Source organism: Antennarius striatus, chromosome 19 (genome assembly GCF_040054535.1).
Source record: "Antennarius striatus isolate MH-2024 chromosome 19, ASM4005453v1, whole genome shotgun sequence".
NCBI classification, from domain to species: Eukaryota; Metazoa; Chordata; class Actinopteri; order Lophiiformes; family Antennariidae; genus Antennarius; species Antennarius striatus.
The window spans coordinates 10,608,718-10,626,167 of NC_090794.1; the positions used below are offsets into that span (position 1 = coordinate 10,608,718).

The 17,450-nt window shown below is 37.5% G+C and overlaps 1 protein-coding gene across 2 annotated transcripts in view; it reads right to left on the reverse strand.

The window, feature by feature from the left end:
• Positions 1–17,450, reverse strand: part of syndig1l (synapse differentiation inducing 1-like) — a 43,646-nt gene that overhangs the window by 11,827 nt on the left and 14,369 nt on the right. The window contains exons 2-3 of one of the 2 annotated variants that reach the window (XM_068342942.1): positions 11,197–11,334; positions 746–3,339 (exon numbers count right to left, since the gene is read on the reverse strand). In XM_068342942.1, the coding sequence (XP_068199043.1) occupies positions 3,181–3,339; positions 11,197–11,334 (297 nt within the window). In that variant the 3' untranslated portion in view covers positions 746–3,180. Of the gene's footprint in view, positions 1–745; positions 3,340–11,196; positions 11,335–17,450 lie in introns of those variants that run through there. The other variant, XM_068342943.1, reaches the window with a different exon arrangement.

Consider the following 17,450-nt stretch of genomic DNA (forward strand, 5'->3'; position numbering starts at 1 on the left):
CTGTTAAGTAAAAAGCAAATTAGTATAAATTAAGTACAAATTTAAAAAAGTAATTTAACATTTTGAAACATTAGATAAAATGCATAATAGGTCAAAAATTGTTTATAAGCAACTTAGTTTTATTTAGAATTTGAATAATTGAAACTATCATCTTACTACAGTATATAAACAGCTGAAGAAGTTTATTCAGTTCAGTCCATTAAAAATAATGTTGTTGAATTAGTGAAGAAGCATTTTATAAGGCTGCTGTGATATAATACCATACCTACCTGAGAACATTACAAAAATGTGAATACTGCAGTGTTTGGTGACTGTGAACATAATGCTGTGTCCCTGTGACCTGCCTCACACCTGTGCTTCACTCTGTGTTCAAGACCAATAACCATGGCGATGACAGCACAAAGAAATGTTTTCTGTCCTGAACGCAGCTATGAGAGCACTGCAGCTACAAATTACCAAGCTGATGCTCCATCTCTCTCTGGCAAAACCACCTACATCCCATGACTCAGGCTGTGTTTGCTTTCGCTTTAAGGACAATGCGAGCATCACAATCACTCAGCCCGTTCCTTGGGTTGTGGAGTTTTTAGGATGTAACTCCGACTACAACTTGTCACTTTATATAAGCAACATCCAAGAAGAAATTTAGCTTTTCAGAAAGGCTATTCTTCCTTAACTGTTTATTTTTCATTACATTTTTAACATTTCTTTATTTGTAATATGTACATGTTGCCTTTACAGAAAATAAGAAAAAAAATCCCAGATCATAAATTAAATTTAAAAAATGCTATTTTCTTTAAATCGGCTTGAGAGCACGACATGTGGGCGGATTCACCCTGGCATAGAGGAATGCATTCAGTAAATGTCTTTGTTGCTTGGATGTGTACATCACCTCATCACGATGAGAAGAAAACATCAACAGCAATGAAACCCACATACTGCTGTAACACATTGCACAATATCAGATTGCCGAAAAAGCCAGAAACACATCATTTGAATGGTACACTACAAAACACAAAGCATGTTCATCATTATCAGCAATAAAATGCTCTCCAAGAGATGAAAACAAACAGAGAGTCTTTAGGTATAGTTACAGTGATGATGATGATGATGATGATGATGATGATGATGATGATGATGGTGATGATTATGATGATGATGAGTGCGCAAACTGTTGTGAGATCAGTAGCTCATTAATTACCTCTTTGTAAAAAAAGGGTCAGAGGTTATAAGGCAAAACAGACACAGTTTAATGACCAGCTATTCAGGGGATCAGGTAATGAATGAGATAAATCACCTGACAAACAACTTGAAATGATTCCGAATATAAATTCTGCTTATAGAGGCAGCAAAAATAAACATATTTTTTGAACAAAGGACACTGGAAAGTATCTTCATTCACAGGAGAGAACTGACTTGCATGTTTGTTCTAAAATGCTCACTGAGCCAAGGATGTCTAAATGTATTGTTAACTTGCAGAGTTCCACAACAACCAGTGACAGCAAAAGTGGCTTATTAGTGAAATTAATGTGGTTGTGCTATTTTAGGGCTATGCTCCAGAGAGCACACACCTCCTCAGAAAAAAGTCATTACAGGGAGCTAATTGTATACTGTAAATGTCAGGTATGACTAATGTAGGACCTGTGCAGAGAAATGTGTTTCATGTCATCTCTTGAGGCTTTACAGCTTTAAATAGTGTCTACCTGTCTACCATATAAAATGCTAACAAAAGTAAATAAGCCCTTCATACAAATAGAATCAGTGTTGTTTTCTCTTAAGTATGTGTTTCAAACTTCAGTGATTAATCGTGAAATTCTGGAGGAACAAATTCAAATATCTCAAAGGTTTATCATCATTTTAATAGCTGGATTCAGATAAGTGTGTTGAAAACATGTTGTAAATCCAATCAAACATGCGTAGTAGCACACCACTAGCATCGCTAGTCATGCAAGGAAAAAATGATCACAGCTGAAGTCAAAGCTTTCCGACTGTGACACTTTGTTTATATGAGCGGCCCTGAAGGAGAAGCGATGTCTGCATATTAATGACATTATCAGCCTGAATTATGACTTTTTTTTTTACCTATTGTTGCACATTTTTAAAGAAGGATGTTTAATTTCGTATTGTTTTCCACTGGCAGCATTTGTCTTTGGGGAGTCATTGTATACAGATTTCCCCTGAATGTCAGACCATCTGTGCTTCTGCACTTCCGTTCTTTACTTCAAAGGCTATAATGAACATTCTTTAAAGTGAAATAATTCAAGGTAGCTTTAGACAGCGGGGGACACAAATACAGACTGGAAAATAAAGAACATTTGCATGGACCTAAGCATACCCCTATCTTGCATGAACAGATTTAGCAGATTTCAGGGCACATCTTTGATGGGTGGACACCTGCTCTGAGATAAAACACAAGCCTGAGGCTCCATTCAGACTCTTACAATTCATGCCAATGCAGATAGTTCAATGAGAAAGAAATGGCCTGTGATCATATCTGGTAACTTTCTTCTCAGAGCTTTATTCTCCGTTGTGTTTCAGTAGTTCTGTATTTTCTTTCTGAAGTTTATCCAGAAACGAATTTCATCTTCTGTTGTGGTATTTGGAGTTGATGAGGAAGGCTCATGGCCTTTTGAAGACAGTCATGGGTGGCAAACTGCAATGACAGGAGACAGCTCCACAGAGAGACCGCAGTTTCAGCTACAGCTCGAATAACAACATATGGTTTGTTAAAGAAGATTTTTGTGTTGATTTCTAATCCTCTCCAGTCTTTGCTCTTAAATCATATCTTATATCCAATACATTATAATCTCAGTTGTTTCTTCTTGATGTTTGTCAGGAAATTAAAAATCTGGACATTGAAGGTAGAAGCCAGCAGGGGTTTAAGTCAAGATTGACAACTGGACTCCAAGATAGAATGCATCCATTACTCAAACTCTCTTAGCATCGACAAAAAGAACAGTGCCCAATTCCCTCTGTTCTCACCCTCCAGCTTGACCTCTCTCCAGTCACTCAGCTGACAGAGGGCCTGTTGGGAGAGAAAGCTTAAAAGAAAGGAAGGTGGAGGAAAAAACTGTACATCCCCCAAATAACTTTTCTCGAAGTCTCCAGGAGAAATGTCATTCCCCAGGGGGAGCTGCTCTCCTCCTGGGCTCCCACAAGGCAGGAAGAGGGAAGCTCCGGCTGCTATATGTGCCCTGGTTTAGAGAGGTAAGCAATGAGAGCTACCACTACCCCAACGTACACACCAGTGCCTATAGTGATAGAGAGGGCAGCGAGGAATAAAGCCCGTCGGGAGGCGATATTGGCCAGTGGGAAGTCACCTTTGTTCACCGCCTTGGTGGTCTGGAAAAAAGGAAAGAGGAAAGAAGAAGAAGAAAATCAGGCACATTTTGAGAAACCACCAGAGAAAAAATGGCCTATTTTTCAGAACTATAATTGGAAAAGCTGTCGTGTATTTTGAAAAAAATAAAAACAGAGTTGGAGGATGGTCCCATTGACTGATTGACTCCACAAACCCAGGAGAGCTCATCACGCATGGCATTGAGGAGTAAAAATGGCACTGGGAAAATGTCAGGGACTGAAGGTTGTGCTTGTATCAGCTGCTAGCGTTGAATGATAAATGACACACTGGAGCAACAGATTAATCATGATTTCTCATTAATTGAAAAGAGACACTCAACAAAGTGCTAGAGAGATTAAATTATTATAAAACACTCTTCAAGACTCAAGAGAACCAAAAATATGCAAATCAAGCTATAAATATTACTTTCTATATATTCGGGAAAGCTAGTTCTTCATGAGCCACCATTCCTGTGCTGCATGTTTTGCAATTGCTTTAGCTATTATTTCTATACAACGAACTCCATCAGTGGCAGTGCAGTGGGTAGCAATATTGTCTCACAGAAAGAAGGTCCTTGTTTTGATTCCTCCCAGTGTTTTTCTGTTTGTGTCTGCGTGGGTTCTCTGGCTTCCCCACCACTACAAAAAACATGCCACTTAGGAGAGGTGGTTTTTTAAAAATGTCCGTGGGTATAACTGTGAGTTTAAGTGGCCTTGTGATAAATTGGTAACTAGTCCAGGGTGTACCCTACTTCTCATCTGATGTCAGACATGATAGGCTCCAGCATAAACATGTGACTCAAATTTGGATAGATGGCTGAAGACTAGATGATTGTTGATTGCCTCATCTTCAAGAAAATGAATGAATTAGTAAATCTTCATTAGCAGAACCCAAAAGGCTTGTATCTAATGGCATAGCACATATTTATAACCCATCATAAGCTCGAATAGATCCTCTGAGGTGCTGCGTAAACCAGTCGGCCTAAAGAATGGTAGCCTTTGAACACTGAGCCAATACATAATACAGAATGAAAGCAGTATTGTTGGGACTGTTATATAAAAACTTAAAGTTAAATGCACGAAGCTCCATCATTTGAACCATATTTGTTAAAATAAAGCACAACAGAATCTCAATTCATTATGTTTGTTGAACTCTAAAATAAAATGGTCAACATTAAGGTGTGAAAATAAATCCTTGTGGAAATATACTGAAGAATTTTTGATTTGGGCCCCCTGAGGCAAGACTCACCAACAGAATGAGTCTCAATTCAATTTGTTACCGTGGAAACTGCCAAGAGTAAAAACAGTTTAAATTCTTAAATTTACAAAAGACACCCCTTCAGGACTTGATTTCTATGTAGAACATTTTATGAAAAACCACAATAATCAGTCCTCGGATTTTTTTTTTTTGAGATGAGTCTTGAAAATCTTGAAAATACATTTTAGCACAACTTAAGTCACTGCATCCAGAAAATGTAATGAAAAATATTTAACAGTTTTTGAGTTATGATCCAAAAAGTTATGTTATAATCGACAATGGACAGACTGATGGATCATATTCCTATATCCTAAACCTTACTTTGCTCTTAATGAGGATAACAACACAACTATTTGTGGATCTGCTTTTTATGCAGAACTGAATATCCCACAAAACCATTCAGAGGCATCAGGATCAAAAGAGCTGGAGAGATTTATTAAGGTGACAGCTGTACTACTGTGCATTAGTGATGATTGTGGGCAATTTAGGCTCTATGATGTGGTTTAATCTCTTGATCATAAAACAGATCTGACAGCTAGCACTAACTCTGCAATGCAGAAGGTGCTGCAGAGAAGAGAGGAAGCATGCTGACTTTTAGACAGATGTCTAGACTCGATACACTTTATAATCTCAATGTCACACTACAATTTTTTTGTTCCCCAATCTATTCCAGCATCACCTTTACTTGGGTGCAAAGGGACAGGACAGAATAGCTACAGAATGTAGCAGCATGTGTGAAAAATCGCACAGTAATTGACTTAGAAGTATGTGTGAAAGATTGTATCATATTAATGAACTGCTAAGGATGCTCAGGGATGAGGGATGCCTGTTCTGATTTGTTGTTTTCATTTATAGAGGTGAGTGAAGGTCATGGCTGAAGCACCAAGACACACTCATATAAAGTGTCCTACTATAAGTGCAACACTGACATTGTTTAAACCCCGTATGGCTCTTAGCTCTTAAATGTTTCATCTCTGTTGTTGTCTATTAATCTCTTATAATATGTTTTTCTCTGAGTTATTCCAAATGCTGTCCAATGTTTATTGATTCATTTGCTTGTAGCCAGCTGTGCAAAGGTTTGAGCATGCTACTGGTTAACAGCTACAATTCATTGTATCATCGGTATATTGAAAGGCATTGTGTTCACTATGTGCAGCTAGTAATGTAGTGTGTGAGTGTGAAATTACTTTGATCAATTCATTGAATTGGTTCTAAAGACAATCAAGTTGATGAGGGATGTTACTGAATGTGAAAAGCTGGTATGGGAGAGGGCTTAGCTGCAAGCAGACAAGGTTACAATATAAAAGTCCTTCGGGATGTTTAACCTTCATCGCAGCAGAATGAAGGGATGACATTTGACTTCAGCCATTGCTTCTCCTCCAAGAGAGAAGGCTGCTGATTCAGGTACCTTGGGCCTTGGTTCAACAAATACCTGTAGGACTGTATTGTAGGAGAGCACGAGGTAAATAGAGAAAACATTGTAGTCTGAACCTCCTTTACGGAACACATACTCCACATCTATGATCCAAGTTTAAGATGAGCCAAGTTTAGAACTAAAAATAACATCAAAAATTTTACTCAAACTATTATTTAAACATATTATAACAATGAATGCCCCCAGATGGAACAAATTATAATGCATGGGAGAAGAAGCAGTGGACACAAAGGATACCTGTCAACTTCTTTTACATTTGTGTTTTGCTTATGCTGTGTATGGATGGTTTCTATTAATATTTAATAGTTACAGCTGTCTGTTTATCCATTGATTACTCCTAGAGTGATAATAAAAAATATGGTATTATGCATAATTCTCTTTCTATTTCCAAACCGTGGCTCTCAAAGAATGTACAATTATGGGACTGTTGATCTTTCTGTCTCTAGTTTCCCAGCAAATGAGTTCATTAAGGCCTGAGATGTACTCCAGACGGACATAAGAGATATTTAGCAGTTCATCCATAGCAGTCCAGTGTCTGCAGGATGTGTCCTTCTCATGTGACCGTCACTGATTAAATCAGAACAAAATATCTTTGAAAGACTGTCTCTGAATACATTTACAAAAAGGAGAAGAATCATATTTGCAGTGATGAGATAGCTGCAGATGAGATAGGTTCATGCATCATCTTTTGAAATTCAACAATTTGAAAGCCAGCAAATGTCAGTAGAAACAGATGTCATGCACAGACATGTATGTCCATGTCATTAATATAATGCAATTATTCAAAATAGCAATGTGCCCAATGCACAGGTAATGGTTCACTAAAATGAGTATGTTTCGTAAAAACATAGTAGTTTGCAAGATGAAAGTGAAATTCAGAGGTGGAACATCAGATGTGGCATCTCTTTAATTATCTCATTGCCATGGGCAGCCCTTGATGAGTAACGTTGTAGCATTGATAACATCTTAAGCCTTAGAGGATCATTGACTCTTGGATTTCCAGACCTTATCAACACAATGTAGCGCAGCTACATAATGCCAAGCAGGCAACACTTCTGTCGATTAACAATACTACGATGATACCAGGCTATAAACTCATTGATTCCTTTTTCGTACTGCTTCCTCCACTTTCGCGGGTCACAGGAATTGCTGGAACTCAAGGGCATGAAGCCGGGAAACACTACAGGCACATTGCTAGTGCATTGCAGAACCACACGGAAGAGGTGGGAGGAAGCCAGAGAATCAAGAGAGAACCCATGCAGACATGAAAACTGTTTGTTCACGTAGTAGCTAACGTTCCATCTCACAGCATCTTTATCTACAGAAAAATAAAAGTGCAATCCTCCAATCAAAGAGCCTGCTGCAGGTGCAACCCATCTCTGTGAAGACCTCAAGCATGAATTGGATCATAAAGTAAAAGATTAATATATCGGAAAAAGAAAAAGGTGTTACAAATTTGTAAATAATATTTTCAGTAATCCTGTTGAGTAATGGAACACTAAAATAAGAGGCAGGTGAGCATTACAGAGACAGAAAGACTCCTCATACGATCATCTCAGGGGGTCAGAAGAATTCACAAATGCTCCAATCCAATACTGTACTTATTCAAAACAAAAAAAAGTTCAGTAGAGTCTCCTTTGGAGGAAGCACAGCATTACATCTCCTGACTAAGTGTCTAGGAAGAGCAAAATCTAAAGGAGTTAAAAAAAAACCCAGAATATAACAGAGGACAGTATTCTCTATCACTAGCGGGAGGTTTGGATGTTTGTTTTTGCATTTCTTTCGTTTTCTACTGTATATTGTTTTCATTGATTTTCACTGATTTGTGACCTTAACCAATAAACTCAGACACAACAGAGGTGAGGTCTATAGAGTAAAATGTAAAATTTCTGTTTATCCACAATTCCCTTCTGTGTACGAAGCACTGCATTGAAAATGTGAAAAAATTTCCTTGAATCTCCTTTTAAGGAAAATGGTTTGAAGCATGAAGACTTTATCTCTACCACCTTGACGAAATGATTGAAATGTGGTGTCAAGGAAAAAAAGATAACATCTCAGACGTCGCTGAATAGCTTGAGACTTTTAACGCAAGGTACACTTTAAAGTCGGCTCAGCTCCAAAATATCTCAATTTCTTTCTCCCTCTCTCTTGACAACCCCATGCAGACAAATATGCAAATACACAAACAGTTTCACAATAATTAGTTCATTCAATTTCATCTATTATGATGACTTGTGTGCTGTAAGACTTCAGGGGAGTCTTATGTGCATAATCAGGAAATAAATCACTACAGTGATGCACTTTCCAGCACAGATGTCTCAGGACTGAGAGAAATATTTTTTTTGCATATCAAAACAAAACAATCACCCTGTTAGTGACCATCATTGAAACACTTGCCAATCAAATGCTCTGAGCTAGTTCTCACCAGATACTCATGGCATTTTCGTCATTATCTATTTGCATATTGGCAGTTGAGACTGAATCCTAAAATTAGAGCGCATTAAAACCTTCCACAGTAAATGGAACACCAGTAATTTAAGGCAGCAGATGAATTCATGTCACTTTCTGTGAGTGTGTGGGTGTGTGAGTTCATGCCTTCACTCAGTTTCTCACTTTGCGAGGCCATGCAGCAGCTCTCTGTTTGACTACGCATGACCTTCCAGTCAGACAAAAACTCTATTGATCTGCTGTCCATGGATTCCATTACAGTCACTAACCTGTTTGTTTGTAAATGTCTTCAAAGTAAGTGACAAAGCTGATGTGCAGTCATTTCTGGACTTCTCTCCATTCACTCGCTGCCCTTGTGTAATCCTATAATCTATGAGCCCATATTAAATACAAAGGCAGAGAGCAATTGTGACGGAAACAGTGAATTAATTAGATTGAATCTACAGATTAGCATGATACCTTAATATACCTGGCAAATGCCCTTCCTAGGAATAATTGTTATAGGTCTTAACAAAATCTAGATAGTGGACTACCATTTTATTTATACCACAATTACAAGCAGCTGAAAAACTGCTTGTATCAGTCTCTAAATTAGCAACAATTTCATTAACAAAACCTGTATTCATTACTGATGAAGATGAAAGGATGATGAGAAGATGTGAATGTCATGAACAATAAACCAATACACAGTAATGGTGATTAAAAAGGCTGGAACATAGTCAGTACTTTTAAAAAATGGAGTTGGAGTTGAGTCTTTTCCTATTTGAAATGGGTGACAAGGCCAGCTGGGGGGCTCAGAGCCGGGCGTCATTCATAGTAATGCAAAAAACTTAAATAAGACTAAAATGTCCAAATTTAGTCAAGATGTAGCTTTGAAGAATGTTAAAACCAAAATAACACACAGGACACAGGACTGAGATTAAGATTAAAATTAGGTATCTGACAAAATTATTACAGTGTTGCTCCTATTTCTACAGCAGCTGGTACTGAAATTGAAATGAACGTACACACTGGCAAATAAAGAAGTGGATATGGATAATGTGAGCACTGTACGTTTTCCTTTTTTATCTGATGATGTGTTTGGAACGACCAAATAAGTAGCCTGATGTACTTTATCGGTGCAAACTGTGCAGATGCATGAAGGTTCACAGAGACTAAAGACCATGTTCTGCTAAAAACTTAAGCCCACAATATCCTCATGCCAACTCCTACAGAATAAATTGATTTAGTTACGGTGCTCCCTCAACGATCTAATAAAAATGAAGACCAGTGAAGTGGGTTATTGAGCTATAAAATGAAGCGATCCCATACTCCCACCATATATTCTTCTGACAGATCTTGGACAGCACCTTCTAAAGAAAGAAAATTGGCAGAAAAGCCATCCATCCCTAAACAGAGCCATTACTTCCACATAATTACGCAGGAAGAATCAAATTAGCTCCTAACAAGATAATTCACTGACTGTCTTAATCTACCTCGGACTTCTCTCGCCCACAGATGAGACAGCTATATGTGTGCGCCGCCGATAATAATTCATAGTCAAAGGTGGAAAAATGTATCAAGAAAAGCTTGTCTGTCTTGAGCAAGTGTTTATTTACATGCGCTTTTGAACATGCACCATGTATTTGTGCATGTTCTATTAATGGCCTTTTAACAAGCTATGTTTTTTCATGTTGTCTTTGTATAGAAGAAAGGCCAAATTGATTTATGGCAAGACGGGAAGCAATCACTTTTCTCTTTGTTTGATTGACACAACATCATCCGAGTTGCTTCCTACAGAAATAAAAGAGTGAAGTGAAGTGAGAGTGCAGTTTGCTGATGTCTTCAGTGAAAGGAAAACTTAAGAAAGCTTCAAATTACAGTTTAGTTCTACCTTGCCAGATTGCTGTCTAAAGCAATCTTCAGAAGCACATTCTTTTATCTACAATCAATAATATTTACATCAAAGAAAAGCATTATTGGCAAGGCAATATTATTTGAGCCTTCCTTTCGTAAATGTCCCATATATTATCTGAAATGCATTAAGAGACAGGAGACAAGATCTGGAGACAAGATCTAATGTTTCAACAGTAAAGTTTTATTTTTTTAATGAATTCTACCCATTTTTTACATGTAGACCCTAGGCAAGAAGCTAAGATATATCAAAGAATTAAAAAAAATTTCAAGGACTAAAATTTATTTTTTTGTGCTTTTTCATTCATTCTCACAAACTCCCGCAGCATATCTAGTAGCTCATTACCTTTAACACAGCTACACACCTGTAACTTGGTTCATGTTTCATCTTGAATCCATCACTAGTTCAAAGGCCAACTCTCAGACAGGGCCTTGAGTGTGATTTATGTACTCTTGCTAAAGGCAGATGTCAACCTGTTTGCACAGTATCAAGTAGTTTGGCCTCCAGTTACTGATGGATAGCTCAGTAAAAGCTAACCTTGTACTGTCAGTAAGAGAGTCAGTTGTTTTTAGTGTATCACAGCTGTTAACATCTTGGTGATGAGTGATAGAAATTAATCTCATAATCATAACTTTATCTTACTCTGGATTAATGCCAGCAACAAATCTAGTAAGGATTGGGCAAGGGATTAAAAAAAGATTGGAAAAGCTATAGTTTGTCTGAAGGAGTAGTTTTAGTAAAATGATTGGGTATAAAAAGAGAAAAGTTTCAGTCATCCACCAACAAGTTATACCAGTTTCTTCCTACATATTTGTTTGTGCTTACCCCTTGTGAGAAATAAAATGCTGCAATCCCCAGAGGCCAGAAACAGCAGAGCATGGAGAAGATGGCCAGACCCAGGTGATCCCTCGGAGGGACGACTATGAAGTTGTCCTCGCTCTCGCTGTCGCTGGAGCAGTCCGTCTGCGGGGGAAATAGCAGCTTACGTTAAAACATGCACCTTTTCTGGTTCGTGTGAAGCATTGCAGTAGTGACAAATGAAAAAAGTCCAAGATACAGCTTGGCTAAATATATAAATGCCTAAATACAAAATATACAAATATATTCTAATGACAATTTTGAGTCTTTACAAGGATTAAGTGAGGCTAACCTCAATGCCAAAATAACATTGGGCATTCTAAACTCACTCGCTTTTGTTACACCCTGCTTCCAGGGATTGTGCAAAACTATGCTAACTGGCTGCTGAAAAAATAAATGCACAAATGACGGTGCTATTAATCTTCTTATCGTCACAGGAACAAGGATGGGAAAACTTTCCAAAACCTCAAAACACTACACCTACTTCTTAAGGCCTAAACTCCATAGCATAGCAATGGAATTTTAAATATTGTCTCTAGCCCTGCTGAGCTGTAAACTCAATATATGCACAGCACCGTCTGTAGAGATCTGTGCATCTGACAGGTTTCTCTATATATGTGAGAGAAAAAAGTTGTGCAGCGCAATAATCAGGTGGAGGTGATTTTCAAGTTGACTTACCAAAGAATGTATCTGCATTCATTAAAAAAGGCATTTATGTAATGGGAAACAAAACATAGACGAGCCACTGCATGCACGATCATTTGCTTCCACATAATGTCACAGCTCACATTCATGGACTTTTTGGGACGGCTCATTACTTTCTCATTAGTTCTGAGATATGCAGATTTCTACATTTTGGCATCTAAACAACAGATGGCATAAAAAAAAAAAAGCTATGGTTGAGAGTGCATTTCATTTCAGATGTGAAATAGTTATGAGTCGAACACACCTCTTCCCTCAAGCTTTATGAAATTATTTCACGCTCCACGCAACATTCCTCAAAGAAAGCAGAAACGTGTTTCAGTGAGAGAGAAGAGATGCTCATACATCTGCAGTCTGTTTAGGAGTGTGAGCGTCTCGGACCTGATCCACAGCAGGAAACAAAAGTTTGGCTTGTTCTAAGTACATGTGTCCAACAAACAGTTACCACATTCATTGTGTACATTTGTGCATCGCCCACAATGAAGAAAGACTGTGAGAGAATTATTTTTCACAGTGCTCATACTTCAATAAAAAGAAATATTATATTGAGGCCATGCTTCTATATGAGCCATTAAGTTGCATCCGTCACACATCATCCTGTTTGAAGGATGATCCTACACAAAGGAGGAACATGAAAAATAAATGAAAGAAATCAAGGCTAGTCATTCATTTTGTTTTCAGAAAAAAAGAGCTTAATATTAAGATGAATATTTCATTTTGAGATGGGTGACATCGGGCAACCCCCCCCCCCAGCATATTGAGTTACTGAGCTGCTCTCAACAGTCAAATCATCATCTAAGAAGATAATCTGAAAAAATAAAAGCCTTCCCTTAATTTTGACTGATCTGCTCCACTATATAATCCTTATATTGTATGTACTTTCAGTGGATTTAAACATCTTAATCCCTGCATGTGTTTTCGTGGGTGAACTGTTCTTTCAGCCACCAAAATTAAAATGTTTTTTCTCTCGACCACAGACTGATATCCACAGGTAGTAATACACAGGCTTTAGAGCACAAAGCTGCAGCCTATCCTGATCTGTCAGAACAGGATGAGAGACGCCTGCCTTTACACTTGGTTACTGGATGTCTTATGCAAATCTAATATCCCAGCAGGCACAGAACGTATGATGAGTTTGACATGCTTCAATAGATATAGTGTCAGCACTTTTTTTTTTTTACTACAGAGATTATGATAGAGAGTATGAATAAAAGAGGAAGAACAAAGCAAATGTTGGTTGGATAATGAGCTTTATGGTTTACTACCAGGGCATCTTGAGCTTGATGACTTAAATTTCCGTTGTGCTATATTTTACAGAAACCAAAAATACACAGATCAGCGAAACACAATATAATACAATAGTGTAAACTAAGACACTTTTAAAAACCTGTAATTTTGCTGTGTATTTTATTTGTTTTTTTGTTTCAACAGGCAAGTGTGCAGTAGATGGGCGTTTGCTTTGTATTAAATTTTGAATTGGTGTAATGAGGTGAGTGCTGGGAATGCATTTGCTTTGAGGAAACATTTTTCAATTAGTTTTAATAAGATGCAGCTACGTGATTGATGAGAGGGATTAGTCGTCCGCTGGTTGAAAGGTGTGGGGGCCTCTCCCGTTAATGGTAGTGGAAGAAAAAATGTAATCAAAAATAGTTTGAAACAAGTATATTAGAGTCACTTTCCACACCACTCTGCGTTATCAGTCTCTGCTTATGAATATGTTAAGAGCTGTGTGCTGTGAGGGATGATCAATGCATTTTCATTGTATTCATAATGCAATGGTGCCGGGAAAAAACATCATAACACACACAAATAACGCAGCCAACATTGTGCACAATGTTGTTCCATCTTCATGGCCCGAAGCAAGCAATGAGGGGCAATCCATGCAGAGCCAGCTCTGATCTGTGCCTTAGCGTACTCTGACAATATCTTTTCAGCCTGTTGGCTGTTTGTAGACCGAAAACACACATCATGTAGGAGCTCTTCTTCTTCATCGTCAGGGAAGAGGGAGAAACTCACTTGCCTGAGTTCAGGTTGAGGCTGGCTGGAGTTGGACAGCCAGAGAGTGTCATCGCACAATTATCTTCTCCTCTTTCACAAACCCGTGTCAGCCTTAAATCCAAATAGCATCCTGCACTGAGCTGCATTTGATATAAAGTAAACAGAATTGTGTTTACCAATGTCCTACCCGACTTTTAATGAGCAGGCGTGTGCGTGCGTTGTCACCACCACTATATTTGTAATGATTATGCATGCCGGCGTTGCTAGCTGTTCTCAGATATGTCTTGTGGGGCGTAAATCCTGTCAACATGAGGCAACAGGCTGACAGGTAATGAAGAGCTAATGGATGGTTTCACCACTCTGCCATAGCAGCATAACCAGAAGTAGGGTTTTTGTAATTTATTTATTCCCAAACTGCCTCCCCAACAAGCAGGAAATGGGACGCCGTCCACTATTTTTACCGCCGGTGCTCTGATCCCGCTGGAACATTGTCTTTGTGCCTTTATCTTTTTATCTCGATTGTATTTTTTCACGTTGTGTTAAACACTTCGTATCATAACTGTTACGTGTGTATAAAGATAAAGGTTAATGTAACTTTGTCTTATAGAGAAACTTAAATTTTCTTTTAATATTTGAGGCTTACATATCTGCAAATTCAAATGAACCATTTTAGACGTGATCTATGATCATTTGACAGCAAAATAAATAAATATAGACAGTCAACAGAGATTAATAAAGAAACAAACACAGAAGCCTGGCTATAATACCATAAAAGCACTATAGCAATATTTGTTTTATTTTTATTGTGTACACTTGCCTTTTCTTGGCTCCTGTCATTATAAATTTCCTTTGAATAAAACAATAAAAAATATGTGTGGAAAAAAAGCTTACTGTTCTTAATTAAATGTCTGGATCAGTCACAGCTTCCTTTATGAGCCTTTGATATGCTTATGAATGAAGATTAATATTGTAAGAGCTATCATCTTACTTCAAATGTCTTAGGCCTCTATAGGGACAAAGTGAATACATTATTTTTAAACAGTATACTGTATGCCGTGACAATTGGACAATCACAAAGTCAAAAAGTTGTATGCTGGTAAAAAAAAATACAGCTTTTTTGAATAAGATCATTGAAGGTTTGTCCCTGAATGAATAAGAGACGGACAAAAGGAAAGTACACGCACAAAAACACAACAAATGAAAAACCATTGATCACACTGAATCAAATTAAAGCACCCAAATAAAATAAAGCTGTCTTTTCAACCATGTTATAAAGCAAATGCCAGCATTTGTGATTACATCAATTAACAGACTGACTGAATACAGCTACAGAGAGGCCTGTATGAAGAAAGAAACTACTTCACATCCAAAGGGAAATTACTTGGCAGAATGCACAAGTAAAGTAAGTGAGCAAATGTGATTAAAGATGCAATTAGGATACTGCTCCCTCTTGAATTTATATGGGTACTGGTGTGATACCTGGGAGTCGGAAACATAACTCAGAGGTACTTTTTTTCCACTACTTTTTTCTCTGTAATAACTAGATGTTAATTTCAGCTATAAAAACATATGTCCAAGTATGTTGCAACACCAGCAATACTTCAAAGGAGGAAGTTGGGGTAGCTGTTGAGGCTACTCTTATTCTGGACATCTGGACTAGAAATGAAGCCTGTGACAAGTTCTAAAAATACACAGTAGTACAATAGCACAATCACACTTACATGAATGTTGTACTATTGTACTCTTACTATTTAGTTACTTTATAACTACTTTTTAAACTTTGAAGTGCTAAGTTCAGCAGCTAAAATAAGATAAAATATGACAATGCAATACACAATATTAAATTTCCTAAATTCTTCAAAACCATAATGTAAAAAGCATCATGTGAATCCACAAAACCAATGTATGATGTCATCTTATGATTGCTTTTGCAGCAGTATCTTGCTTCCCTGAGGAAAAAAATAATTTGAAGGGAACAGACGGAATTCATTAGGATCAGATCCCTCTTAATAGTCTCCTCAAATTTAATTATATTTCTTCAAACATTCTCTTTGCTTAGGAGTCATCTGCAGGTTATACATCCCAGACAGCCTAGAGTTGCACCTTGCATTCTAATACAGCACCAGTACAATAGTCTGTATCCATGCTTTATCACATCCTATGAATAAACAAAACAAAACAAGATATCACATAAAAGATATCACACTGAATTAAAATACAATTTAAAAAGAAGATTCAGATCATGCTTGTCTCAAGTTATTCTCAAATCCTAACATCAGCAAATGACTCAACAAACAACTGGCCAGTGTTGGACCTAGAACGTCTGCCCGTTACAACTTTTGTTCACTTACAAGACACTTTCAGACACCTGCAGAGTCAACATTCAACTTAAACACACTTTGTAATGTGTGTGAGTTGTCTGTTAGAGAGATGCCAGAGTGTATGTTTTCAATGCATCTCAGACTGGGTTGACTTTTTTCATAGGCTTTAAAGATGTTGTAACTGAAATAAGGTTGAGAAACACTTGACTACGTTGTAGTCCTAGGGGATTTTAATTAAGCATTATTATGCTACAGGGAGAAAAACAAAAACAAGTTTTACGGCACAGTTAATGAGGCCCAGTGTTTTACAAAGCGTCTGGGGTCAGCAGCCGTATGAGGTCCACCACACTCAGGAACCTCAGAGGGATGCTCAGCCAGTGTGTGATCTCAATGATAAGAGTCTTGTCATAGTGCAGTCCTCTCAAACATCTCTTACATTCGCTGTGAGGATGTACTACGGTACCTGCTGGGAATTAATGAGCAATATATTTGTTGTTGTTGTTTTTTTTCTTTTCATTACCCCAGTGGCCTCTTTGTTGACAGGTGTGCAAATTAGGATGGTGTAATGAGGCTACAACACTACAAGTTATGCTTAGCATTTGCATCATGCTCAATAAACAGGCTGAAATTCAAAACAAAGACTGTGTTATGCAGCGGAGACAATGGTGATTAAATCAGACATCAATAAATTATTATCTTATGAAACTAAATTTCCTCCTTTATATTTCATACAATTAGAGAAAGTGATTGGTGGCCACAGTGGGTTTACTGTGATGTACCGTGCTGGTTCTGAGTCCAGCCTAACTTCCCACATGTTGAGTGTTGCTTATAAAAGCTTGACAGCCTAGAAATACACTGTAGGTTATTTGAAAGGTCTAACATTAATTATTAATATATTAACTCAAAGATCAGACAGAAAAAACTGAAAAAAGAATATATGTATCACACAAAATATTATAAATCCTCAAGTATACTTATAAAATAGAAATTATTACGTAAATATCAAATGAATATTGGATATCAAATGACTCATATTGCCTGGAGCAACTGAGTGCCTACAGAGATATAGACACAGCAGTGAAGAAGCACAATATCAATCTGCATTAAGCAAATGGAAGAACTACAATGACAGACACTCTACAGTAACAGAGAGCTGCCTAAGGGGCTTTATTTAAATATTGACTTCATAGCTGTTTGCAT